General features: G+C 41.8%; 1 protein-coding gene and 1 long non-coding RNA gene across 10 annotated transcripts; one reads left to right on the top strand and one right to left on the bottom strand.

The window, feature by feature from the left end:
- Positions 1–1125: 1125 nt before the first annotated feature.
- On the top strand, positions 1126–20504 carry LOC117960291. The gene is made up of 3 exons (XR_004660114.1): positions 1126–1208; positions 18632–18637; positions 20494–20504. It is a non-coding gene; the product is annotated as an uncharacterized LOC117960291 (long non-coding RNA).
- Positions 1612–27463, bottom strand: klc1b (kinesin light chain 1b). 9 transcript variants are annotated; one of them, XM_034898081.1, is made up of 17 exons: positions 27348–27463; positions 19353–19623; positions 18759–18989; positions 17250–17331; positions 16149–16377; positions 15918–16005; positions 15132–15233; positions 14437–14610; positions 13609–13708; positions 12322–12374; positions 11976–12043; positions 11561–11669; positions 11424–11432; positions 10982–11134; positions 3453–3577; positions 2678–2735; positions 1612–2553 (listed from the first exon to the last, which is right to left on the bottom strand). In XM_034898081.1, exons 2-17 carry the CDS (start codon positions 19599–19601, stop codon positions 2479–2481), a joined length of 1905 nt encoding a protein of 634 aa, XP_034753972.1. In that variant the 5' UTR covers positions 19602–19623; positions 27348–27463; the 3' UTR covers positions 1612–2478. The 9 variants fall into 9 exon arrangements, with proteins under 9 accessions (XP_034753972.1, XP_034753974.1, XP_034753973.1 ...); XM_034898083.1 differs by having other exon boundaries at positions 17250–17328; XM_034898082.1 differs by lacking the exon at positions 27348–27463 and adding an exon at positions 24365–24622.
- Between the last annotated feature and the right edge of the window lie 126 nt (positions 27464–27589).

Genomic DNA, 27589 nt, shown 5'->3' with positions numbered 1-27589 from the left:
AGCCGGAGGATTAAAGTCTCGACCCAGTGGTACTGCTGATAAGACGGGGCAGCAGGGCATGGGAGGATGCACGCTTGTGAAAATGAAATTCCAAAATACAAAAAGCTTTCCGAGGGCCTGGTGTCAACTCGTATGCACTAACGAGCTCTGCGACCCTGACTTGCTTTTTGCTTCCAAGGCAACTGGGAGAAAGAGCTGACAGCTCTCGGGAGAAAGACACCATCGTGGGGCGGCTTGATTCAAAGCTCTCAGGCTCTCAGGCAGGAGAGGCTCCAAATGAAAGCTCTGACACACTGAGAAACCCCAGGCTGACTCCTACCAAGAGAAGGGAGAACTCTGGGAGACATTTCACATCTTGGGAAAGCGTCAGGGTTCCCACACGTACTTAGACACTGATGTTTAACCCTCCTGTTGTCTTCTGGTCAAATTTGACCCCTTTTCAAAAGGTTTCTGTATCAGAAATGTAAGTTTTTTTTCAAATAAATTGTCCAAAAAAGTAGCGTGGATGGTTCCCTACAACGTTCCTCACAAGTTACATAAATAAGCAGTTCACTACTTTAATTGAATTTGGGTGTTATCAATTTTATAGCAAATATAACATATGAAAACTGATAAAAGAACTTGTGTGTGACAAATATAAAAAAAGTGACAAAAATATAATAAAAAAAAGTCAAAGTGACAAAAATGTCAAAAAAAGCTTTCAAAATTTTGGGAAAAAAACACAAAAATTTCAAAAGGCTCAAAAACAACTCGACAAACAATGACAAAAATATTGGGGGGAAAAACAAAAAGGGTTGGAAAAGACAACCAAAACGTTGATAAAAGGTTTTTTCAATTTCAACATTTTAATTTCAAAAAAATTGCAGCTTGAGGGTTAAGATCTTGCATGCTGGAATTTACTACTGGGTTATAATTTGCAGCGACATGGCATAACATAACATTGGTTTAGTACTTTTATTAAGCCAATTCATTCATTTAACAACATTAAACACATGTATTTTCAAATGCAGACAATTACGCAGATTGTCATGGGCTGCAAGGAATCCTCAAATCAGCCACATCCTATCTTATACCCCGAAAAAAGACAAAATCATGAATATGACTAGAAAACGATTGGTTTTTATTTCTGAATCTAAATCAGACCGTATTCATGACAAATGGGATTGTTTGGTATGTATCAGATTCAAAAAGATGCACATTCAATTCCTGTTGAACTTTAAAATTTGTAAATTTCAAATCAGATTATATTGTGTACAGTTATTACAAACAAAGAAAAAAAGAAGAAAAAAAATCAAAATGAATACAAAATATTACAAGACATTCCAGTTATTTTGAGTCTTACTAAACCTGCAATCAAAGACAGAAGACACCAATCAGAGAATTGTGCAAAAAATAATAATAACCCTACCATTATCACACATAATCACTGTAAACAACATAATAAGATGATGTGTTCACATTGGGCCGCTCAAGCCTGCGAGGCGGACTGGGACACAGAGCTCCAGCCAGCCTGCAGATCAGATGAGTCCCGCATGGCACCAGAGATCATTCACGATGACCAGGATTAATTACGCGGCCAGGTTGAGCCTGATCATTCTTTTTTTTGTTAAATATATATATATACAATCTTAAAAGTTGAACATTTTTATGGTTGTGTTTTCCAGCACTCTGAGACCATAAATGACTCTATTCCTACATTTCTTCTCTTCAATAGAAGAGAAACGGGTGCAGAAACACACACTTGGATGTGAAAGCTGTAGCAGCAAGATAACCACGTCACCCACGTTCCCCTGTATCCCAAAGCTTCGACCAACACCTCACTGTGCACATAAATCTCAACAGGCAAGAGGATTAAAATGAAAATAAAAACATTGTAATCATGTCAACTTTACATTATGTATTTCAAACCCAACAGACCCATTTCTTGTATCTATATTTTGGAGAAAATAGAAATCTACAAAGTATCTTTTTTTCCTAATTTTCACTAATAAAACAAGAAGACACAAAACATTGGGGGAGCACAACTATTTTAAAACAACATAAGGAGAAACATACCAAAAGAGATGACGTTATGGCAACAGATGCAGTCAAAAGTGCAGAGTCACAGTGATTACGTTTGAGAGGAAGAGACATGAGGTATGTTTCCATGGCCTCATTCAGAAGGCAGTGAGACAAAACTAATGTTAGGGTGAGGGGAAAATGCTTCAATCTCTTTCTGGAAGACCAACAACCAAACCAAAACCAAAAAACAAAGCAGCTAGAAAAAAACCATTAGTTATGTGTGTATGTATTGGGATGACTGAAAATGTCTTTGGGTCTGAATGTGGGAGCGAATGGGTTTTTGGGTCGGATGCAGCCAGGCAGAGGAAGGGTGTGTGTGAGGCTGTCTGTAGTGCTGTTGGAGATCGTTACGGCTCAGAGAACAAGCCTCTGTGGGTTGGTCCACAGATCAGCTGATAGACCCCCCCCCCCTGCTGCTCAGTTTCCTGTGTAGAGATCCACAGTGCTGGAGCTCAGGCCCCGGCTCTCCCTGAAATGACTGCCCCCCTGAGTCTAACACGGAAAGGGAAGAAGACAGAACACAGGCGATGAAACATTATGAAGGCTACACTGTTACATTTCCAATAATATTGCCCCAACTCATTACAATTTATAAGACTGGAAAACTGCTCCTCACCTGGAACGGGTCCTCGCTGGTTTTGTTCAGGTAATTCAAGGAAGCAGCTCGCTTCATGCTGTTGAACGAAAAGAAGAAAATAATGTTCACACAGTATCTTAGTATCATGGCACAGGTACAAAATAATTATTCTCAAAGCTGGGGAGTTCCTTTGCTAACTACTATGAATCTACTCGCCTCCCACTGACATTGCTTACTAGTCCAACCAGGAGTATAATTTGCTCCGGCTGTCTAAAACTCAAAGACGGGCTGTTTTTGCTTACAGCGGCCGAGAGAATGATTGCAACCCGTTGGAAACTTTCTCATGACTTGTCTATTCGTACACGGACCCTTTCCTTTCTGGATGTCATGTATATGGAGATCTCCAACGCTCGCTAGGTGGAGCCCCGGGAAGGACTTTGGACACTTGGCTCAGCATTGCTGGATTCTTAAAGTCTGTGGTGTGTGTGTGTGTGTGTGTGTGTGTGTGTGGTCCCTTTTGTCTTGCGTTGGTCTCCCATCAATGCCTCTTGTTTGTGTGTTTGTCTGTGTCTGTGTGTCTTGTTTGTGAGCTGCGGACATTGATCTTGCTGTTGTGTTTTGGTTGCGTCTCCCTCCTTTCTGTATTTCTGCTCTTTGTTTTAGAGTAAAACATTTGGTCGCAAATGTTGTGTGTAGTGTACTTTTCAGTATGTTGTCATCCAATGTTGTTGCATTTGTAATTGGCTCTTTAAATAAATAAAAAAAGGAGTATAATGTGCTTTCCATCAGGACAGAGGGTTTCTTCTGTTCTTACTTGGTGCTGCGAGGTTCAGGCGGCCCGTTGCCCTGCAGTTTCTTCACCAGCAGCTCGCTGCTGCGGCGTAGGACGTCCCGGAGCTTCCCCAGGGAGCCACTGCGCTGGAGGGCTCCGCTGCCGTCCTGCAGACACACACAACCATCAACCCACTGAAGGTTGGGAGACAAGAACTCAGAATGCAAATCTTTTATTTATTTTTTTTGGTTGATGTTGCACACGCCAGTCCAGTTATGAATGTCAGCCAAATGACTTTAGGTCTCGCAAAAAAAAAAAAAGGGGGGGGGGGGGGGGGTTTACATGAAATCCTTTAAAGAGCAATACATTAGGTGTAACTGTAACATTTTGGTAGAGTTGTGAAGGTGTGCAGTGTTAAAGACAGCATGCAATGCTGGCTTCAATTCCTCGTCTGATAACTGACCTTTCCACAAAACTGTCACCGTTATCACTCAGTAACCATCAAGTCTCTTCTGAAAAGTTACACCGTTAGTATCAACTGCAGACTTCAGTGTGCACACCCATGGAGCAAGCTCACCTGTGTAAAGGTCTCATTATTGTCCAGTGGTTGTGCTGTGTGTGGTTTTTTCAGCTACAGAATCAGTAACTATTCTGGTGTTTGATTTCTCCTTTGTCATAAAAAAAAAGCCAAACATTACTCTTGTTTCATCATCTTAATTAGGAGACCTGGCTGCGTTTGTCTAAATATCTTTGGGTTTTATCAGGGTTGATTGGACAAAACAAGCAACGTGAATATGTCACGTTGCACTTTAGGATATGTATATATCATAAGTACATACATATGTATGGCCATTTGTCACTATATGCTTTACAGACCAAAGGATTAATCAATTTATCCAATGCGTTATGTGAGGATGAATTTATCAACCAGCAGTTTAGATAGTGAAAATAATCAAGCTCAAAGCAGGTTTTCTTTTTCAGTGATATAGTAATTTATCAATCCATACATTCATTTCTTTAGTTACATACCAGCTGTCCTGCATGGTGCGTTTGAATGACCGACCAAGCAGTGACCAGAGTATGTGTTCACCCTAAAGCAGTACATGCTTATCACCAGCAGAGGGGGGGCTGTAATCATGTTTCTGCCTAAATAAATATTTGCGTTCCACCGGGAGACTCTGCAGTCGCCACTAGAGATGAAACAAAAGATTTCCACTGATGGCTCACATTGATACAGACGCCTTCATCCGATGCAGAGAAAAGACAAAAATCTCACAAATGAAAAACTTTATTTGAGAATACCAAGTGTTGATGCAATAATCTTCACAATGCAGAATGGTAAATATAATGCAGTTCTACTTACTAAGATAGTGCTTATAGAGCTCACCAATTATGTTTCTTCCACTTTAAGAAACTGAAATCACACTATATATGCCAAGAATAGACAGTTCAATAAATAAGCATTCCACTAACACAACAATATTGTCATAATTATATGATGTACATAGTCAATTCTTTTGTTCAGAGTTGCATTAGAAGTATAGTTGTACTCATTGGAAGGAATGAAGAATCAAGGCAAGTAGCATACCGAGAAGCCGTGTAGTGAATGCACTTGTCAAATCCATGAATACAGCGTACAATTACACTTTAAAGATGTTAAAGTCATTTTACATTCAGTTAGTTAAACATCTTAAACAACATGTTGATCTTGAGGATACACTCGCACTGTACTTTTGGTGTCTATAAACATGATTCACCAAAGTGACAAGGTCTACTTGCAAACAACTGTGTAAGAAAAAAGGCAACACACTCCATTAAGCTTTGTGTTCAAAATCCAGTCTCCATAGCCAGAGTGGGCACTGCAACTGTACCACCAAAACATACACAGATACACACTAACACTACTGGGGAATCCAGGCTTCCATTGAATAATAACACTAGCTTCTACTTCTACACCAACAAATGAAAAGGCAATTCTGGGCATGTACGCCCATTTTTTTGAAATCTACTATTATTTAGCAATTTCCCATGTGGCAAGTGTCTGTGCTAGATGCTCCGATTGGTCTCTTGTCATTTTGGCTTTACAACATCAGCTGATGTTGTTGATTCCCTTTGTAAATGCAAGCTACTGTGTACTTTATTGCACCAGCGTAGAGCCTGTGTGAATGCTCCAAACCAAGGACACTGAAGCCAATCAAAGCAACTTGAAAATAAATTACCATAGCAACAGCCTGCTGTGATGCAGCCAATTTGCTGTCAACTGATGTTGGCCCTACTACTCTTTCGCAACAGGCATTGTTGGCCAACTAATGCCTTAATATTCAGCCACAAAGTAAATCATTTAAAACATTTAAAAAAGAAAAAGAAAAAACTAAATGTAAACAAAATCATACAACATTGAAATTAAAAGGAAATGTATCTATAAAAAACTAAATGTTGAGAAGCAATGCTCCCTTCCCCTTGTTCCGCCATCCACAGAAGTCCAAAAAGAAATGACATATTTTTTTATTAGCATGTTAAACTACACAGTACCATTTATTTCCAAACTGTTTAGGCATTTTGATCTCATTATTGTGAAAGTGCCCATATTATGAAAAAACCAACAAACAAACACTCTTTTCTGGGATTTGGGGTTATTATTCTGCACGGCTTTCTACGTCACTAGCTGAGACTAGGTGGCTAACCGTAGCACATGCTAACACTAGCATACTAGCTTGTTCTCAATGGCAAAACACTGCTAAAACACACACTGCTAGTTAACCCTTATCTCCAAAAGATCTACTTCCTGTCCCTGTTCTGCAGGTATTCCACAAGTGACCCTGGTCTAGAAGAAGTCTCCCAGCTAATTCTGCCTTGTATTGACCAAAGTTGAAGAAAGAGTTATCTAGGTGATGGGATCTTACCTAGCTACTGAGCATGTGCGACTCCCAACAAAGATAATAAAGAAGTGAGATGTCTCACACTGTAGTTAAAACAGAGACCGGAACACGCAGGGTGAAAAGAGGATCTGCAGCAATGTGCAGTACAACAAAAACATGGTGTTTTAAAAAAATGAAACCATGGAAACCTATTCTGGCACAACCTCAAAATACAATTATGAACCTGATAATGAGCATAATATGGGCACTTTAACATAGTTAAAAACAGAATACTAACAGCCGATAAAGACCTTTCTTAAAAATAAAAATAAAAAAAAGATACTATTTTGGCTAAATACAAGCACCGGGTTGTAAGCTAGCTTTGAGGTCATCTTTAAGAAACTGCGAGTGAGACCAATGCAGTGCAACTGTGGAGTTTTATAATGTATCGACGCTACAGTCTACATTTTATCTGACTGTGGGTTGGAGTGATGTCTGGAGCCAAGGCTGCCTTCAAAAGGTGTCCCTTTTAATCAACATCTTTCAGCTTTTGCCTTCTTCCAATAAATTACAGTCCGGCTCCTCTTATCTGGACAAATAATATCTACTATGCGCCTATGAAAAATTACAAATGGGTGTTGGAGGAAGAAAAAAGTGCGAGTGGCTTCCTCAAAGGGAAAAGATTTCACACACAATTAATTTAGCTTTTTCATGTTAAGTGAGAGAGGGAGAGAGAGTTGACGAAACGATTTCTGACATGGTGGACACAGGGTTAGTGAGATGAAAGGATAGAGAGAGAGTGAAAGGAAGAGAGGGGGAAAAAAGAGAGAACAGAGATAAGAAGACCAAACGTCCCAGCGGGTGTCAGCTGAACGGGGGACAGAGGTGACAGTCTGGAGGGGGCTTTCTGAGTCTCTGCGACCGGAGGGGGGGCACCGGGAATGGTAGAGGATGCTGTTGGCTTGTCGGGACAGAGAAGGCCAGAGGGAACGACAACACACATCCTTTTGCTATGGTGTTGGGGAAGGAGAGAAGGATGGAGGAATAGTCTTGATGGCTTAGGCCTGATGAAAGAGAAAAGAGAGAAACAGACAAAAACAGCACACATTGTAAGAGCTCTGGGTTGGGCTTCCTACGCTAGACACCTACACATTGAAATCTGAGCTTCATCCCTTTTTCTACACTTCGCTACACTGGTAAGATGTTGTAAAACTGTCTATCCTGCACCACATTTACTGTATCAACCCCTGCAGCTCGGGGTCTGATTAGAGGTTTTTTGTAAACCCCAGTTGAGGGATTGTACGCAAACCAAAAATGATCTATAACTCCGGCAGCAGTGGAGTTGTTTTTGTCTTTAAAACATTACAGCTGTCCCGGGAGCTGCAGTACAACAAGCAGGTCAGTGATGCAGTAGGTTGGCTGGTTGCAGTCACAGTGACTCAGCTGTTTTGCTTTCCTCTCTGGGTACCTGGAAGCCTGAACTTGGCACCCAGCCGGTGACTGTGCACTGCAGACGTAGGACATCTGCAAGCATCAGCACTGAAAGGGACATAATGATACAGCCATACACTGACGATAAGAGACACTGACATTGTGAATCACATCTTTATGTACATCGCTTTGACTCCACAAATCCTGCATTCACCTACAATTCCCCTGAAGCAATATTTGGATCTGATGAAAGCATCCTTCTGTCCTGGCCTCGGCATGCCCTGTGTACTATTACCTAAATCACCACTGAACTAATTATCTAGCCTATTTATTATGTCACTGTATACAAGCCCACCAACGTGTTGTGTAGAATGAGAGTTCAGGAGGGAGAGTACAATCCACTGAGTGAGAAAGGAAATTTGATTGACCGGCTGATTGGTTGTCATGGCAAGAGTAATCGTCAGGGACGTAGGTCAGTGACACGTAGAAAAGAGGAAAAAGTGCAAAGGATGAAATCTAGAAAACATGCAGACACACAGGCAGCACACTGAAGCATCTAGCCGAGAGCACAGAGCAAATGCAAACACAACTTACTTGTAGATCAAATCATGCATTAAGGAGACACGCACGCACGCACATACCTACATACATACATACATACCTACATACATACATACCTACAAACATACATACATACCTACCTACATACATACATACATACATACATACATACATACTACCAATTAAACTGAACGCAACCACAAGTTTGCCAACAGCTGCTATCTCCTCAGCGTTATTTACCTAGTAAATTATTTACCTATTTATTTAGTAAATGAGCTCCTGTAAAGCGGCGCCTAAATCAGTCCTATCTGAATAATGTAATAATCAGTGCTGGAATGCAGCCTTGCACATTTACTCAAATTAGAGGTACTTGTACTTTACTTGAGTCTTTTCTTTTCATGCCGCTCTCGGCTTTTACTCCGCTACATTTCAGAGAGACATATCGTACCTTTTACTCCACTACGTTCACCTGACAGCTTTAATTACTAGTTACTTCACTAATTAAGATGTTTGCACACAAAACACAAAATACGATGTTTAAACTGCCTAACAATACAACGGCCTACACGTACAGCTGAACGGATTGGACCATTAAACACAACTGTTTGGACAGATTCCAGTTTAAAAAAAAAAAGAAATACGGCATTGAGTACTTTTAATGTAATACTTAACGTAAATATACCTTAAGTATATAATTTACTTAAGTAACACTTTCAATTCAGGACTTTTACTTGCAACAGAGTAATTGTAAAGAATGGCATTAGTACTTTTAGTTAAGTAAAGGATCTAATACTTCTTGCAACCACTGGTAATAATGGAACTGCAGGTATTTATTAAAATACAGAGTTTTGAAGTGCACTGTCTGGATCAGCTGTACAGTGAGAGTATGTGAACCACTACTATAGCCTCGATGACATATCACTTTCTCAGAGCAGAGGGAAGACATGTTTGGGCACAGCTATACAGCAGCTGAGTGATAGTTCTGACGTGCCTATCACATCTTCTCTCAGCAAGTATCTACACACAAGCAGACACAGGACTTTACAAGCCTCTTTTCTGTTGTAGAAACATATGTTGGCAGCTGTGTAAATTAATGGATTGATGGAATGTGTTAGGCAATCCTGTAGTCAAAAGCTCAAATCTTTTGCAACAAATTAGCTTTTAGAAACAATCTTAAAAAAGCATTAGAATTTCACGAGTACATTGCATGTTTCAAAAGACAAACAGGTGCACTCTCGGGTGAATACGCATGCCGCCGCAGTTGCTGAAATGTGAAGCCGTTCTGAGGAGCTGTGTTACGCATGTGAACATGTGTGTAGAGAAGCATTCACATTTACAAGGCAGCCAGCAAACAAAACCCCACCTTTTCTCCTTAACGTTACTCAGGGAGAGCAGCAGACATCAGGTTAACAGACTCGGCCATGTGAAAACAAAGTGAACTCACATGGTCCATTGGTGTGCATGTTAAGGGTGAGCCCGGCGGGCCGGCGTTGCGACATGCATGTTTGGACGGACTGGGTTGGTGCGGTGAGGGGAATGGGCGTGGCTGCACTAAGTGAGGGGAAAGGCACGGGATCAGACGAGGCATCCCAGCTGGAACTGTCCTGTCCTTATGGCTTATGTAAGAGTCACCACAGGGCTTCTTGGAGCTGGGACACAGCTCGAGCAGTGTCTATTTGACTGCATACACTGACTGAATATCATGTTTTCAGCACCGACCTCTTTAATAACAAGGAGAGGGGTGACCACACGTTGTGGAAAATTAAAAGCCCTACGGTGAAATTACACTAACGATTGTTGAGACCCAGCCAGACTGGATGTTATGAGGACGAAAACGCAGGATGAACTCATCAACCGCCCACTTTACAGCTCAGAGGGGAAGAGCATCAAGGATATCGGGAGCCCTGTCAATTGGGTTTATTGGCGGAAACATGAGACATCCAGTAGAAATGTCGACAGGCTATATCTCTGAGTCCCACAAGAGTATATAAATATTTCATATGTTGCCAGGGTGCCGCAGGATGAGCCCGTGCCTTTTTGTTACCGCTTAACTTGTGCAGAAGCATTGCTGGCAGAACAACTGCTTGTTAAAACGAGACACTCTGATTGCATTGTCGAGCAATGGACAACACAAAACATGAACATCTAGTCCAAAGCAAGCTCACATGCTGTCAAAAACAACAGGTCAGCATGCCAAGACACTCAATCAGCTTTACGTTTTGAAACAAAAAAACTCAAAAGAGGAACAAGGCACATCTACAGGAGCCGTGGACTGGTACAGATACAGTATAACCTGTGAAAGTTGGTCTTATATATGATAAATAATGCCACTCATATTACTGTTATGATGATGTGCAACACTGACATCATGAAATAAGTCGTGTGCAAATGACCAATTTGTGTTTTTGAACAGTTTGACCACAGAGGGGAGAGGGCTTCCTGCGAGGTGAATCGTTCTGACTGGCTGGGATCATTTGGCTGCAGGAGCCAGAAGAGTCCGCTTCCTGTTAAATGTAAAAACCTGCTTTCAAATCAGCGGTCATCTCACTGCATTGAAAAATATCTAAAAAGACAAGAATCCTCTTGTCTCAAGTTCCGGGCTACAGAACAAAGTCACCGCTCTGCACCAGTCCACATTCTCTGAGACATTGCTAACGCCACCTTGCTCCTGCAGTGAGGTCACTGGCCGTGTTGACTCGACTATGGTGGATTTGTACTCACCCCGTTCCACTCCACGCCCATACTCACTTCCTCGCCGGTCTCAGAGCCGCTCTCATACTTAACGCTGCTCAGGCTGTCCCTGCTCCTCCGCCTGTCGCCGTCTGTATCCTTCAGGATCTCCACCACACGTGTCTGGTGGATGGGGTCAATGCCCTGATGGGAATAACACACAGGTACGACACACACACACACACACACACACACAAACACACAAACATGCCATGATTAGAGCTAGCCCGGAGGTACACATTGGCTTGTTGATAAGGCTGACAGTGTAGAGTTACATGGAGGTATTAAAAGGGATTGTATGGTCTCTTCCACAGCACAGTGATGGTGGCATTGTAGAGACAAGGGAACATTAGAAATGGCTGTGAGATGGGAGCGATGTTAGGGGAGAGAGAGAGAGAGAGAGGTGGAGGCTCTATGGAGACAAACCACTTACTGTGTTGCTCTGGATCCATAGCATTGTAGAGAAAGGGAGAGAAATATCATGAGATTTAGGGGACACGTTTGAGAGTTTATAGAAAGTTATCTTCATGCAGAAACGGGCCCTTTGCAGTTCAGACAAATGCTGCTGACCTGCTTGCGAGACCTCACAGCACACTCTTCCAGGGTCTCAGCAGCCTCGAGCTTGCCCTGCCGGCGGTACAGGGCGCCCAGGTTCCTCAGGGTGGTGTTCACTGTAGGGCTGAACAATGAAACAGGAACACCAATATTTACCCAAAAGGTCATTAGAGAAACAATTTTGCTGCAAATTGCTGTGTTATGTTCTACAGCGAAAGAAAATGCTAAAAAAAAACAAAAACTGAAAGATTAAGAAAACTACTTGAAAACCAAAGCTAATTTAGTCACGTTCCTAAAAATCTGAGAGAAAAAAAGAAAATCACAATATTTGGCCTTCATTACCAAATGAAAACAGTGAGGTGACTAATCTGTGGCCTTTGTCACGTCTTTATTTACGACCAAGTTGTGAGAACACGCTTGTCACACTCACCTGTTGACTTTGCAGGCCTTGTACCAGCCTCCGTACTCTCCGTATGGAGTGTTGTCTCTGTGCTTGCCCTGGAAGTAAATAAGGGAGAAGAGGAAGAGAAAAGAGCGTGAAGGGGAGTGGTGGTTTGTTCTGGATCAGCAGCATTTTTCCTGTGTTGACAAAGAACTAGTGTATGCCCAGTGGGGCTTATATTGTGTCTGTGTGTGTGTGTGTTAAGGAAAGCGCCCAGAAAAAGGATTAAATGTCACTTTCACAACCTTCCATTTGATACGCCTCATTCTTTTAATTTGCAGTGCTTTTATTATTTGCTGTGCTTATGTTCAGAATGACTACACAAAGCCCTCACCTTGCTCATCTCCTCTCTTTCTTCTGCATGCATCCAGATGGGCTTGTTTTCAGCTGCAGACAAATAAGACAGGAGAGGTGGTCTACATAACGTACAACAGGACTGGAAAACAGCTTAACTGGTTGCATCAGGATGTTATACAACATCCATTACTTGCATGAGTTATTCATGATGAGCTCGCTGTAAAACCCTACTGACTAGGATAGTGAAATCACCATCTCAGTGGTACAGTCCGTCCCAAATACCTGTTTTTATATATTGGCTATACAAACACAAGAAACGGCTGGTGAATCCTGAGATCTGTCACAGACAGGGGTTTAAATACTTTAGAATGTGATTTTTTTTTAAACAGTTAATACTGTAAAGATAGATCCAGAAAAAAACAATGTTCCTGAGCTTATTATTTAATAACGTTTGTACAGTAACTCATTGTCGTTTTTATTTAAATCTTTTCATAAATTTTTTTACAGATTCTTCCCCAAATACAAACAAAAACCTGAAAACAAAAAGTGAAGGAAGGTGATAATGATGCTATAAACACAGTAACACACACAGCTTTTTTTTTTTAAAGACAGTGAGTATGCTTAATCATTATTACCCATCTATCTATATCACCTACTGTATATCACTTATCTATCTATATCATGAAATAGATTCAATAGATATGCTTTTGAAACACATAAACTTAGCACACATTATTCAAAATTAAGGACACAAATTGCACTGCTTCCCTCAACCTTCAACTGTCCAACAGGTTTAAAAACAAAGAAGAAAAAAAAGAAGAAATCTGAGCGCTATTGTCGAGTTAAGTGACAAATGAAAAAGAAACCTCTCAGAAACATGTGAGATGCTTTTGCATTAAGCATCAGAGCATTGCACTGTGCCGAGTCTCTTTGATTTTTTTTTTTTTTTTTTTTTTAAAGCAGACAATCTAATCCCTGGAGGAAAGTCAACTTAAACTAAAAGAGAAGAAATCCGCAAAGAGTTCATCTTTCAGACATGTGTTTTTTTTCTTTTTCCTTTTTATTCTTTAAAACGGTTGTTTGTGTCCTCTGAATGGTGAAGGTTGGCACACACTGCTCGCTGGTGAGAGACAAACAGTAGGTGGAAGATAAGACAATGGTGGAGGACAGTTGAAAACCCACCACCATTTCTTTGGAATAAGTTATCATTTATTAAGTTTCTAGGTTTGATACCAAAGTATACCACTACTGCAATACAGAAGAAAAAACTATAAAAACATGCTGCCATTTACTGTCAGCTAAAGTATCTCCTATGAGGCCTTACCATCAACAGATCCAAACTCTTTCTCATGAGCACGAGTCAGAATCTCTTTGTACAGAATCTCAGCCTCCTTGTATTTCCCCTGTTTGAGAAAGCAGGACGCCTGAAGAAGAAAGAACAGAAAACACATTTTAGTGTTGGATCAAATGGGCCTTGTGTCTCACAATGCGTCCCCTGAGACCGCAGGAGCAGACTGTGTGCATATTTCTCCTGTGCACTGTGACTCATGAAAAATGATTTGTATCACAGAGCCTCCCTTACTGTCTGTCTCTTAACAGCCTCTCCATCATCAGTGAGACAGGACAGAAGCAGGAAGGAGAAGAAGCAACATAGACAAACGACTAGTGGCTTGGTTCCCAATTAGCAAGGCTTATCGAGACAAAACTGTTCTATAAAACACCCAAAAGTTGACAACGCTCAGGCTGAAAGACTCAAATATTAAATTCAACTGCCTTCCATAACTTCTTAAAAAAAAGAAAAAAAAAGCATGATTTGAAAAAAATAGTGCCCCATTTAAAAGTCTGGTGCAGTATAAATATGAAAATACAACAGTCGAATACAATAAAGTTTTCAAAGACATTTCAAGTGGAAAGAGAAAGCAGCTCCAGTTTCCATGCTGACAACCTCGGCAGAGACCAAGCTCAGGCTAAGAGAACAAATGAGCGAGTCTGCTCACAATAAAACCGTACTTGACCCGGGTTTACTTTGGTACAGTCTCGGCTCAATAGGGACTGCAATCCTAGTCAAAATGAAAATAAAAAGTATAGCGTAGAAGTGAAAGGAATATGGAAAGGAAGCCCATAAAAGCTGATGTGGTAACTTGTCTCTCACCAGGTTATTCTTGGTTTTGGCCACATTGGCATCATCTGGGCCCAGCCGGCTCTCGTAGATCTCCAGGGCACGGCAGTAGTAGTACTCCACCTCCTCATACTTGCCCTGGTTCTGGCACAGCAGAGCCAGGTTGTTGAGCTGTTTGGCCACATCTGGGTGGTCCTTCCCCAGGACCTGAGGGGACACAAGAAGAAAATCATTTAATTCAAATGTCAGTTTGTGACCCTGTCTCCGTGCCTTTGGTTTTCTCCGTGCATCTCTCCGTTCTGTACCTTTGGCCGCTATCACCGAGCAGCACGTCTGCCTGCTGCAGGCACTCAGGAGATGTGATTTAAAAAAAAAACTGGTAGAGGGTGCAGGATAGAGCTTTCAGGCAAAGAGAGACCCATTGTACCCTGCTGGGCTCTGCAGCTCCGTCATGTCTCCTATCCATCTCCTGCCTCGCTCCCCAACGCCTGCAGTCCTTTTTTCAGCTGTGCTCTCAATTAGAAATACTTATGGCCCCCAGCGGAAACGCAGACAATTTAAGAAAATAATTTTCTCTTTTCCCTATTTATAGTAATTGGGGTTACAGCGGCTCCAGGTGACATTTTGGAAATATCATCACTGTTAAATCACTGTTTTTGCCTTGAGATGAGGCCTTGATAGCGCTGCTGTGGACGGCTCTCCTGGTGCAATCCAGGGATGCGGCCTACCTTTTCTCTGATCTCCAGAGCCCTCTTACACAGAGGTTCAGCCTCCTTGTACTTTCCCCTCTTTCCATACAGCACAGCCAAGTTGTTCAGCGTCGCGGCAACCTAGACATACAAAAAGAAAACCTGAATGAAGCCACTTCCTTTCTCAATTCCCTTCAAGATATCAAGACTTTTACTGTTGTTTTATGGCTTATTGGTCCTAAAAAATATGTTGTTCAATCACGCAACTTTTCCAAAAGCTCAACGCCACCTGGATTACACAGGATGGTAGTAACCTACCTTTGTGTTTCATTAGTGTGTGTTGAGGAAAAGACTGAGGGATGAGAGTAACTATACGAGACAAATGGCCAGCCCACAGAGCTGCAGGGACCAGCACTGAAGTTTAAACGCATTCCTTTAGGCTTTATGAGGGGTTTTGGTGTCCCGGTGGAAATCGATTCCTACAAATCTGTTCACAAAGGCAATGAAATAGGTAGTATATTTGAATGTTTTCCCATTGGTCGTTGTATTGTGACTGCAAGGACTTGGTTTTATGTTAAATGTATGAGCAGACAATCATCAGATGTGATTGATTACTGTAATGCCTGAAGGCACATGTTCCAAAATCCATACTTTAATGGTGAAAATATAATCCATACAGACAGTAAATAAAGAAGAATGTGCCATTATTGCCTTCCTGTTGACAAAGACTTTGAGCAATTATGAACCATCACCAGCACACTAATCTGATCTATCTAAACATGTCCCCATGACGATATGGTTTCTACGGCGATGGCGGAGTCTTACAGCGGGATGGTCCTTGCCCAGGGTTTTCTCACGGATGGACAGAGCATCGTTGAGCAGATGGGCCGCCTCTTTGTATTTGTTCTGATCTCTGCGGAAATGAGAGGGAGAGGACAGGATGAGACTGAATGTTTCTACCTCTTTGACTAAAATGTGTGTAGAAGGGAGGGCAACATGGAATAACTCAAATAACACCACAACTAGCAAAAGTCCCCGTATGGGGACATTTCTGACCTATAGACCAAGGCCAATATGTTGAGCATGGTGGCCACGTCAGGGTGGTCGTGTCCAGAAGTCTTCTCCAAGTCCTCCAAAGCCTGCTTGCAGAGGGGGACAGCCACCTCGTACCGGCCCTGGGAGGCATACTGGATCACCAGGTTGTGCAGGGTTCTGAGACGGGCCGGGATCTCGTAGCCTCCCTGCTGGGCTGCAGCCACCGCTGCACTGTTGTGTTGGTGTTGCACTGTGGGGCACAGAGGCGCACAGGGCAAGCGTGCACGTCAAAATGAGAAAAAACTAAAAAAAACTCCCCTTGATTATAACCCTTATTAAATTAGCATGCAAACAATACTGCGGTTTCAGGGAATAATTACATTATGGAGATAATTCAAATGGCATGACACAGCATTATCTACCCGCGTCCTGAACTAACCCTAACCCTTAGATAGTTGGTTATTTTACTCAAATAGGGATGTAACACCTGATAATCAGAGCTATATGATCCCAAAATCAAACCAAAATATGCCAGATTGTCCTTAATCAAGATTTGTATTGCATATTACCAGAAAGAAGAAAGGGCCCTGTTGAACATCAACTATGTAAGTGCCATCATTTTGACCTCAACCAAATAATGATATAGGCTCTATATAGTCTTAAATTCTGGATATTGTAATATGACACGTGTTGTCTCTTCCTGGTTTTAAAGGCTACATTACAAGTGATGTCATTTCCTGAACTCACCAGACTGTTCCATTATTTGCCTTTAGCCAATTAGTCATTATATCCACATTACTGATGATTATAAATCTCATTGTGTAAATATTTTGTGAAAGCACCAATAGTCATCACTAAAATATCACCGCACTACACATCAATGTATTTGGTCAAAAACATCCTGATATTCGTTTTTCTTCATATCGCCCAGCTCTACCCTAAGTGCCACCCTTTGGAACCATATTTTACTAGCAAAAGGGGACATGCGCTTCACGCCTTGTGCTTAGATCGGTAAATTACGGCCCTAAACGTTGGGAGCAAACCGTGTTTTCAGGTTTTACAGCCTAATGCGCGAGTAAATTCATAGTGTCATGCTGAAATGCTAAATAGTGCTGTTCTTACTTCCTTGGCCATGCTCCTCCTCATCGTTGGGGAAGAGGTCGTCCAGGGAGTCCTTGGGTGCTTCTCGGTCCTTCTCCTCCTGCTGAGAGGACAAAGAGAGAGAGCTGCTGGTCAGATCCTCTAACAGACAGCTGGAATCCCAGGCTACCCTCTGGCAACACTGTCATGTAGGGTTTTAATATAATAATACCTCATAATTAGTATAATATTATCAAACATAGATAAAAGGGGGTACAATCTTATCTTGTTCTTACAAATATGCAAAGATCATTTATATAAATACATTCAACACTGTTAAATACATAATACATACATAATATTATGAGCGGATTTTTGCAGATTAAATTAGACCTTTTTTTTTATTAAAGTCCAACTGAAAATGTTTCTACTACGACACACATATTTGCTCTGTCAATTACTTATCCCATGTTTTCATTTGAGAAAAATCCGAAACCATTTCACAGAATTTTATATTTTATACTTTCTGCTTTCATGATGCGCCCTCTAGTTTTGCTTTAAACAATGGAGGTATACGTGGTCAGGCATCCCTCTTTGTAGATAGATTACTTATTTGTGTCGTTATCTTGTTTCAATATGGCCAATGAAACTTTGCATAAAGCAGTAGTGTCAGCAATTTCTATCTTTTTGTCCTTGTTTTTAGCCAAGCTGAAGGCATTTCGAGAGCAAAGAAAAACGCCAGAGTCAAATTTGGCCATTTAAGTTGATTCTGGTTCTATCAAATGACGAGGGTTGATTTCAGTTCAACTTTAACGGGGAAGCCTGTTAAAAGCTCAAAGATGAAAAAGCAGCTTCCAGAGCACGATCAAGGTTCTTTCGGGGACAGGGTATTGGCATGACGGATTCCTGCTATAAGCAGTTAGTGGATACGGGCTATTATAGTCTCTTTTTATGACTAGGAATAAGGTCAGAGTGTATGTACAATGATTCCTCCCATCCGATTCCCCCATCAGATCAATGACCTGACCAGAAAGGCTGCTTCCTGGAAGACTAAGCAGCTTAGGTTTTCTCCTGTATCACATATCATTAACAGTTTGCTGCCCATAAGAGTTAAATTAGTCATTTGCAGATTTAGATTTAAAATACTTCCAACATGGTTTAGAGCTCAGGATTTGTAGAAGTATAAACTAATACTAAACTAATAATCAAATAATCTGAAACTATTTTGATGATAGGTTTGAAAAAAATAAAGAACAATTCTCTGATTTCAGCTTCTTAAATATGAATATTTTCTACTTTCTTCTTTCCACTATGACAGTAAACTGAATATCTTTGAGTTGTGGACAAGACTAGATATTTGGGCTTTGGGCCAATCGATAATGAAAACAATTGTTAGTTTCAGACCTAAACAATACATTTTAAAGAATTCTGTTACAATGACAGCAATCTAACCACAACACTTAAAATGTACACAATAACATAAATCTCCCCAAAACACAAGTGACCAAGTAACAGTCTGTAGATGCATTTGTGATTGCGTACAGTACTTACAGTGGGTGAGACGTCTTCGTCGTACTTTTTGAGCTGGTTCATGAACTCCAGGTGCTTCTTCTCCTCCTCCAGCTGGGCCACGCTCTGCTCGCTCTTCTGCAGCTTCTGCTGGGTGTTGGCCAGCTCGTCCCGCAGCCACTGGTTTTCCTGGCACAGCCTCCTCACCTGCGCGCGCAGCTTCTGCTTCTCAGACTCCACGGCGTTCAGGTGGTTGGACAGGGCCATCATCACCTGGGATGGAGGCAGCGTTCAAGAGCAATGATATTCAACGGGGACAAATTGTCGCAGCAGCAAATGCAGGAGAGAACAAACTGGGGGCTGGATCTGAATGAATCATGATCATCACACAAGCTCAGTATAGAATGAGGAAGCAGAAACACAAACACACGGCTGTGTGGGTTAAATAACACTAATTTACTACATTGAGAACCATTCTCAATTCTCTTTTTCTGCCAATACGGATATTAAAAACTGTACCCGCTTTCTTTCATATAATCATTTTCTATTCTTGCTCATGTCATCCGTGTGCCCAATGACTCCTCATTATGTAGGAAAATACATTTTGCCTTCCTGATACCTCTAGCACCGTTTTACCTGAGCTTCTCCCAGGCCCAGTTCGATCATCTCCACTGATTTGCGAAGCAGGTTGGACTTCTCGTGCACCAGGTTGGCCTCTTCATCCTTCTTTAAGCACTTGATGGTCTCTAGGAGGCTGTGGAGGATGGAGTTGTGCTCATTCTTCAGGGCCTCCAGACCCTGGATCACCAGCTTTGTGTTGGAGATGATCTCTTCCTGAGAGAGCTTCTCCAGCTTCTCTTCCCGTGGATACACCATGGTGGACATCTTCTAGTTAGCCCAGGGAAACCTATGCAGATTGGGAAAAAAGGTTACAACAGACGAATCCAGTGGACACCGCGGGAACAATTTGAAACAGCAGCAGCTGTCACATTAAAAGGACATTTTAATCGCCGCCTTCCCAAAGATGCAGCTGTGCTTTGTAACAGCCACTCTCTGCAGGGGTGACACGACAGAAGTCATGCTCTCTGTTTGAAGATATCAATGCCATGACAGTGTAGAGCCCCGCCCGAGATGCTGACAGACGCAGTCCCATAAAATTTCACAGCATGACCAACGCACAACACAACAGCCATAAAGAGGTAATGAACTTATGTTTTATTACTGCAGGGAAAATAAGGGATTCAAATGTCATGAGTGAGATAGGTCAGCATTTCTTTGAGCTGTTTAATTAGGCACATTCAGAATGTATGCCGTTCAACACGATAAGAAAGAAGGGTTGTTAAATAAAACACATCAACTATGCTCTACCCAAGGCTCATGAATAACTCAGCTGCAAGGGTTGAAATGAAAGAACACATGTAGAATACCGGCATGGGTACAGGGACATATTATTCTGGTGAACAGACTGTAGGGATTTGCCACCTATAATAAGCTCTGGGAGAAGGGCTGCAGCTTGCAGTGTTAACAGAGGACACCCAGATGCTGCAGTGTGTCTGCCTTGCACTCCATCCAAACAGAGGCCTAGCTGCCTGGCTGCATGACTGGCTGAAGAATCCAGGAGAGTATGACATGACAAAAGCCTCACAGCTGCTTAGCGGCTGGTCAAGTCGCAGGAAAAAAGAAAGAAAACTCCAGTGTCAATAACATTGTGTTCTGGAGAAATGTCAGCCCTTTTGGTTAAGTGCATAGAACATGTGCAATTTTCCTCAATCTGAAGATGATTTATGACACACTGAGTCACAAAACTGTTGGCTACGTCATGCACAAAGCAGGGTGGGGTAATGTTGAGGTAGTGTAGTCTGTCTTTTAGCAGCAGTGAGGAAACCAGGTTAAGGATGAGGGGGCTTACAGGGATAAACACCAGCTGAGCGCCATCTGCCAAGAGAAAAACATATACTACACACATTAGTGAGCCACTCCCTGCTTCGCTACTTGCAGTTCAGAAAGTGTTTATTTAAAGCAGAGCATTGAGAAAATAAAGAAGACCAACAAAACCCTGAACAACAGCAATAAATAGCTATTTGCTGTGTGATTTGAAAACAGAAGAGATATTGCATCTATGTTAAATCCTGTTGTTGAGACCTGGGAGTTAACACAGCTGCATAACCTGAGGAAAGATTTGTCTCGAGACATCCCAACACGATCATAAATGGTTGCGATAAAATAGATTCATCTGATGAATATTTTGACGATTAATTGATTGGTCAATTGTCCATCAAATCTTTCTAATTTGCTTGTGTGTTTCCGGTGGCCCTTGGCTCAGCTTTCCAGCCGACACTGGTAGAAACCTCCAAATGAGTCTGTTGCTGCTATCCAGTATTTACGTCCCTCCTGTGATGTTCTGCACGTCGCATCATGTAATCACAGCTGGGCTCATAGGCGGAGTGTTATTTATGATGCTAATATATTTCATGATGGACACTAGACAAGCGCACGGGGCAGCTACTGTAGTCTACTGATGGACATCAGTGGAGCCCGTGTACCACCTCTGGAGCAGCACTGATCGACTGATAATAAAAAGTGTCAAGTAAGCAAACACTATGGATTGTATACAGAGGAGACATATGTATCAGTATCTGCTGTCAGGTGAAACCCTCTCAACTGGAAAATGATTGCTTTTCCTTTCCTCTAGTTTAAAGCTTAACGACCCTTAGGGGAACACGCTTACTTAAATCCAGTGAAGATAAAAACATTTTTAAAAAAAAGCATAACTTCGAAAGAGTATTTTAGGAAAAAGTTTTCCTTTTTCCTAAAATACACTTTTTATTAACTTCCTGAAGCCTCAGTGTGAGTCGGATTCAAAGCAGGTTGCATGTTGTTTGAGTTGTTAAATCGCTGAAACGGTGCCGACAGATTTGTATTCAGCATATCAGACGTGGTACTCAGAGGCGACGTTGAGCATCTCTCATCTGCAATTTGGGACTTTATTGCACTTCATATACAACCGTGTCTTCACTTCCATTTTACAGGAAGAAACAGAAGAGCAGTAAAAAAGCTTCCCAGAGACAGCCAACCTCTGCAGGAGTGCTGTGAAAGGATCCATTAAGCAGTTTTCCTCCCACATCAAATGAGCCCATTTGAATAAAACTACGTTTATAATAAATTAGTAACGTGATCTCTAAACCACTAGACTAGAACAAATTGTGATCTTGTATTCAATGAAACGTATTTATAAAAAAAAAATAATAATAATAAATACATAATTGAGGCCAAGCATTTCAATCAAATGGGCGTACATTCACTTTAGTTCAGATATAGTATGCCAAAAACAAAATGACCCGAGGGCTTTCATTCAGTGGTTGGAAGCATGCAGAACAGTAAAATGTGCTAACTTCTAAGTTATTCAGCAGGCAAGAAGCAACAAGTTTTGAGGGGGAAATTGCAATACATGAAGGGAAAATAGATATGAGAAAGCCTAACAAAAACAACTGACTTGCTACTTTACATAAAAGTCTGTTCCAAGGCAACAAACACATCGAGCTGTAATTTGCACACTCAAATGGCGGCTGTGGTAGAGTGGTAGAGGTGGAGCGGTCGCATGCCAATCAGAAGGTTGGCAGTTTGATCCCTGGCCCTGCAGTCGAAGACACTGAACCCCGTGTTTCCCCCAATGCTGCGCCATCGGACTGTAAATGTGTGTGAGTGTTTATCTGATGAGCCGGTGGCACCTTGATCAGCAGCCTCGGCCACAGTGTGTTAATGTGTGTGAATGATAAATGGTTCCTGTACTATGTAAAAGCGCTTTGAGTAGTCGCTGAGACTAGAAAAGAGCTATCCGTTTACTTTTACAAATGGACAAGTGTCATATTAGATGTTTGAGTTAAGCAGCATTTAGTGTCATAAGCCATATTGGCATTATGTTATAAATACAGTGGTGCTCATACGTTTACTTACCCATGCTAAATTGGACTAAAAAGAGGATTAAAAAGCATCTTTTGGAAATTTATCTTATTGCCTTTATTAAAAACTTTTTTAGGAAAAATCCCACCTTTAAGGACACCAATTTATAATGTATGAATATAATGAATGATGTATTGTAAATAAATAAATTTTCTTCCTTATTATACAGGGAGCATAAGTATCCACACCCCATGTTAATTTTCCATAGAGGCAGGCACATTTTTAAAGGCCAGTTATTTCATGGATCCAGGATACCATGCATCCTAATAAAGTTCCCTCGGCCTTTGGAATTAAAATAGCCATCATCACATAATAAACGCCTAACTTGCAATGAGAAAATATGAGGCGACGTTTGCTCAGCCATCCCAGCCTACAGTACTTTTCTTCCTGATAAGAGCTGGCGCCAAAGCTTTTACCTGCTCTAAACAAGATATGAAATGATCTCTTTGAAAGATCAAGCATAATCACAGATCACAGCTTATTACCCTCTAGTCTCAACAGTTAAACGCACATGTGGATGAAAGGCACAATTAGCCGGGTAACTAACACACTAACAAAGAGAAGAAGCACTTTCATGACAGTCAGGGGAGAAACAAGCAGCTTCGCCTTGATATGACACACAAACAGCTGGAAGGACTCAGGCAGCTGAAGTTAATACTTTCTAAGTCTTTTAAGAGGTGAGATAAAGTCCAACAGGCCTGTCGTTTTTCTTTACAAAGACCGGATTTATGGATTAATCTTTAACATTGACTGTGTTGTGTTTCATCAAAGTCATGTGCACAAGAAACACATGATAGCACCACAGGTGCATATGAAAGACAACAGACCAACTGAAGGAAATGACTACGTAGCATCAGGCCAGAAAAAGACTCGTCATACAGGCTGATAATGGATGAAAGTGCTTATTGGATGAAATAAAAAAATGCACTCACCACGCACATGTGACACCTTACACTATACGGAACAGGGAGCACATGTTCATTTGATCTGGGCTTTTATCCAAAAGCCCTCATGATCAGGTAAAGGAATGATCAGAATCAAGTGGTAGTCAAGGTTCAGTAGCTGCCAGTTAGGCAATTGTGAGTGGCGTTTGCAAGTTTTCCCTGTGTTTGCATGTTTAACTGTGTGTGGCGTTTGCAAGTTTTCCCTGTGTTTCTATGTTTCCCTGTGTGTGGCGTTTGCAAGTTTTCCCTGTGTTTCTATGTTTAACTGTGTGTGGCGTTTGCAAGTTTTCCCTGTGTTTGCATGTTTAACTGTGTGTGGCGTTTGCAAGTTTTCCCTGTGTTTGCATGTTTAACTGTGTGTGGCGTTTGCAAGTTTTCCCTGTGTTTCTATGTTTCCCTGTGTTTGCGTTGGTTACCTCTCCCACTATAAAGACACGCATGATAGGTAACTCCTGCCATTGCCCTTGCCGTAGTCCTGGCATTATAACTGGAGTTGGTGCCCGGACAATAGCTGCCTACCCATCTAAATTAGTCAGGATGGGTTATATGCAAAGGATACATTCCTCATATGTGTGTAAATATCTACTGGCAGTTAAAAGAAATATCATTGTATGTGCAAATTAAACTCTCACTCTTTATGTTTATCACAAAACCCCACTAAATACCGACTAGAGGCTTAGTCCATCTATCATTCCTGCTAGCAATACGTCCCGCTGCTACAGCTTGCTGGACCAGAAAACTAACCTTGGTCTCAGTGGCAGATCAGAGCCTCATACTTTGGCACGGTGAAAAGCTGATGAAACAATGACTCCTCCTCCAGCAATAGTGCTACACGCTGGCAAAGTGCATCCCCATAAAAACGCTGTGCTACTCCAAAGTGGTCCTCCTTAAAATGAAAAGGGAAACGTTCGGAGCGAAACAGAGGCAAATGGGAATAAAACAGGATGGGAATGAGAGTGATGGCGGGGAGAGGAGGATGAGCGCTGCCTGCGGGAGGATGATGACCTTCCCACTGCTCCGTCAGAACAACAATCAGCCGCTCAGGGCGGCCCCGCCCACAGCGGGAGGAAAGCAGAGGAGCAGATCGGATGGGGGAGGGAGCCACCATGATTAGACTCTGCTCCTCATCAGACACAAAGGAGTAGGTCTCTAACTGGGATGGACTCAATGACACCGTCTACAGGCACACACCGAGTTCCACATGACCCCAAGGATGAGAGCATGCACAACACAGTGCAAGGTCCAAACCTACTGTCTCGTGGTACTACAGGTTATGTGAAAAGAATGTTACACTGAGTCACATACAGCTCCCGGGCCTACATTCTCACCTTAGCACCAAGCAGCATGTCTGGTGAGCCAATTTTAAACTTATAACGTAAGACCAAACTACCAAACGTCAAAAACAACTACAGTTCTTCTTATTTCTTAGTTCTTCTTATTTTGAAGGTGGTTTAGATCAGAAGGGCCAGAAACTAAATTTCACAGCCAAGTCAGATGACTCAACCTTGCAGGGAGATCAAAGGTGATAGCAAGTTGTAGCAATCATAGCACATCCTGCCCAGAAACTGATGGAAATGCCCAAGAGGAGCAAACAGCGTTATGAAAGACAGTTCTGTTTACAGAAAATAACTACTCTGTATTGACCAATTTTATTTCCCTGGGCCACCTCTCTGTCTTATTTTCCCATCCAGAGCTGGGCCAGTGCGATTAATCGTTATAAAATTGCAATCTCGATTCACCCCTGTTCGCAATTACATTTTTCTTTTTTTTTAAGGATTTTTGGGGGCTTTTCCCTTTATTGTAGTGACAGTGGATAGATCTGAAAGGGGGAGAGAGATGGGGGGGATGACACGCAGCAAAGAGCCACAGGTCGGATTTGAACCCTGGGCCCTGCAGGACTCAGCCTCCATGGGGTGGTCACTCTCACTAGGTAAGCTAGAGACGGCCCCACAATTACATTTTTAAATAACTTTGATTTGTTTTTTTAATGACTTTGATTCTCATTTAATTTTACGAGCCAACTGCACCACAAACGCTCCTACTTTCTTCTGTGGGTTTTACACATAGACTATAAAATAGGTTTTAAAGTGTTCCCACGCGCTGCAATGCTTGTGGTGATGGGCAATGTTCTATAGGTGCTGAAAGAAATTGATGTTTGGTATTTGTTTTTGTCATGTAATGTGTGCAATAATGCTTACAATTTGTGAGAAAAGAAATTGTGGCAGAGAATCGAGATATCAATTCTAAGCTAAAAAAAAATTGTGATTCATATTATTCCCCGAATCGTGCAGGCCTACCCAGAGCTCCACTCGATATAGGTCTCCATCTCCGGAGAGGCCTCCACCCTGACATCATCACATCTCCCGTTGGAAGACACCATCATCACTCAGGCACTCGTTTCTTTGAATACCTCCCTTGCTCCACTGCACTACAGTCTTTCAAGTCCACTTTGCTTTTGCCCAGCGATCCCCTGTTGCCAAGGGGAATTGCACATTGAATCTTACTGACTTAAAAGGGCATGATAACAACTCTTAATAAGCTGCCATTTTCTTCTCTAAAGTTGGGTGACTTTGGTTTCAATTTACAAAACGTTAACCTTACTGAGCAGCTGAGCTGGATATCTTTAATGAGCAAACACAACAGAGTGTTGAGAGAGGGTTTGGTGCCTTTATTATTAGTAAAATACTAGCTTAGGAAAAGGAAAAAGCAGACTGTGGTGGGTGCATCAACAAGCCAGTGGCCGGTCTCTGTTCCATCTGCCTAAAGAAGCATTTTCCTGTCTACCTGATGATGGTTGACACCAACAGATCACTCCATCTTCCTCCGTTTCTTTAAAAAAGAGCCATCCAACAACACTGTCCACATTACTACCAGACACAAAGAAGAGCCAGCCACCAAGGAGGGTGTGGCGGTCTGGGACAACCAGGAGGGGGGGTGCCACTGTCCACAGTCATCCATCGCACTAATGGTTGTCTGAAAACTGTGTGCCTGAATATTGCTACTGATGCAGGAAGAAATGCCAGGTAGAGCATCTGCCTAACCTAAGGATTATTATGTAAAAAGGCAACACCTTTGCTTATATAACACTGTTGTCTACACATCCCTACAAATGGTATGACGTTAGCATTGTTGACCCACGATGCCGGACATTTGATTTAATATCGTGGTAGCTACATGCTAATGACTCTGCACAACCTTAACGTGCTTGGAACACGGAATCTTCTGAACAATTGTAAATTATTACAACACGTATAACAACGGCTCGGATGGTCTATCATTGGACTTCAGCGCTGCTCTTAATTAGATCAACAATTTCAGGTTGTTCTGACTTTCGCAGTTCAACAACGGGGCTTTATTTTCTACCTCCATCCAAAAAGGGTCCATATTAACAATAAAAAAATATTTAACTCGTTCTTTTCTTTACTAGATTTGTTGTGATATGTTTTGGAGGAACACTTTTTAATTTAGCAAATCTTACAACGAAGCTTGCTTTTTGATCTGTTTAGCTAGCGCCCCGGTTAGCGACTAGCTAGCTTCAGCTAACCAGCTAGCATCACCACTCCCTAGCTAGGTTAGCAGATGTTACGAGTTCACCCAGTTCAACCCGCCGAGCTGAGCCTTTCTATACGCGGTATCTTAAACTGACACCACTTAAATACACCGGTCATATGTAGGGTTCGCATAAGCCTCATATTAGTAAGTGAAAAGCCAGACAGCTATAACTTACCAAGAGCTAGCTGGGACTGACGGCTCAGCCCCTTTAAATCCAAAATGTCTCCGACACAGCAGGATTCTCCCAGCAGCCTCTGCAGCTGAGTTCATTTAGAGTGACGTCATGTTTTGTTTTCGACTGCCTGATCTTTCCAAGACTGTATGGCTGAACGATTGATCGATCGATCGAAATATCTATCTATCTATCTATCTATCTATCTATCTATCTATCTATCTATCTATCTATCTATCTATCTA

Source organism: Etheostoma cragini, chromosome 17 (genome assembly GCF_013103735.1).
Source record: "Etheostoma cragini isolate CJK2018 chromosome 17, CSU_Ecrag_1.0, whole genome shotgun sequence".
NCBI lineage: Eukaryota > Metazoa > Chordata > Actinopteri > Perciformes > Percidae > Etheostoma > Etheostoma cragini.
The sequence above is the reverse complement of the archived record's forward strand: the minus strand, read 5'-3'. Positions and strand labels throughout refer to the sequence as shown.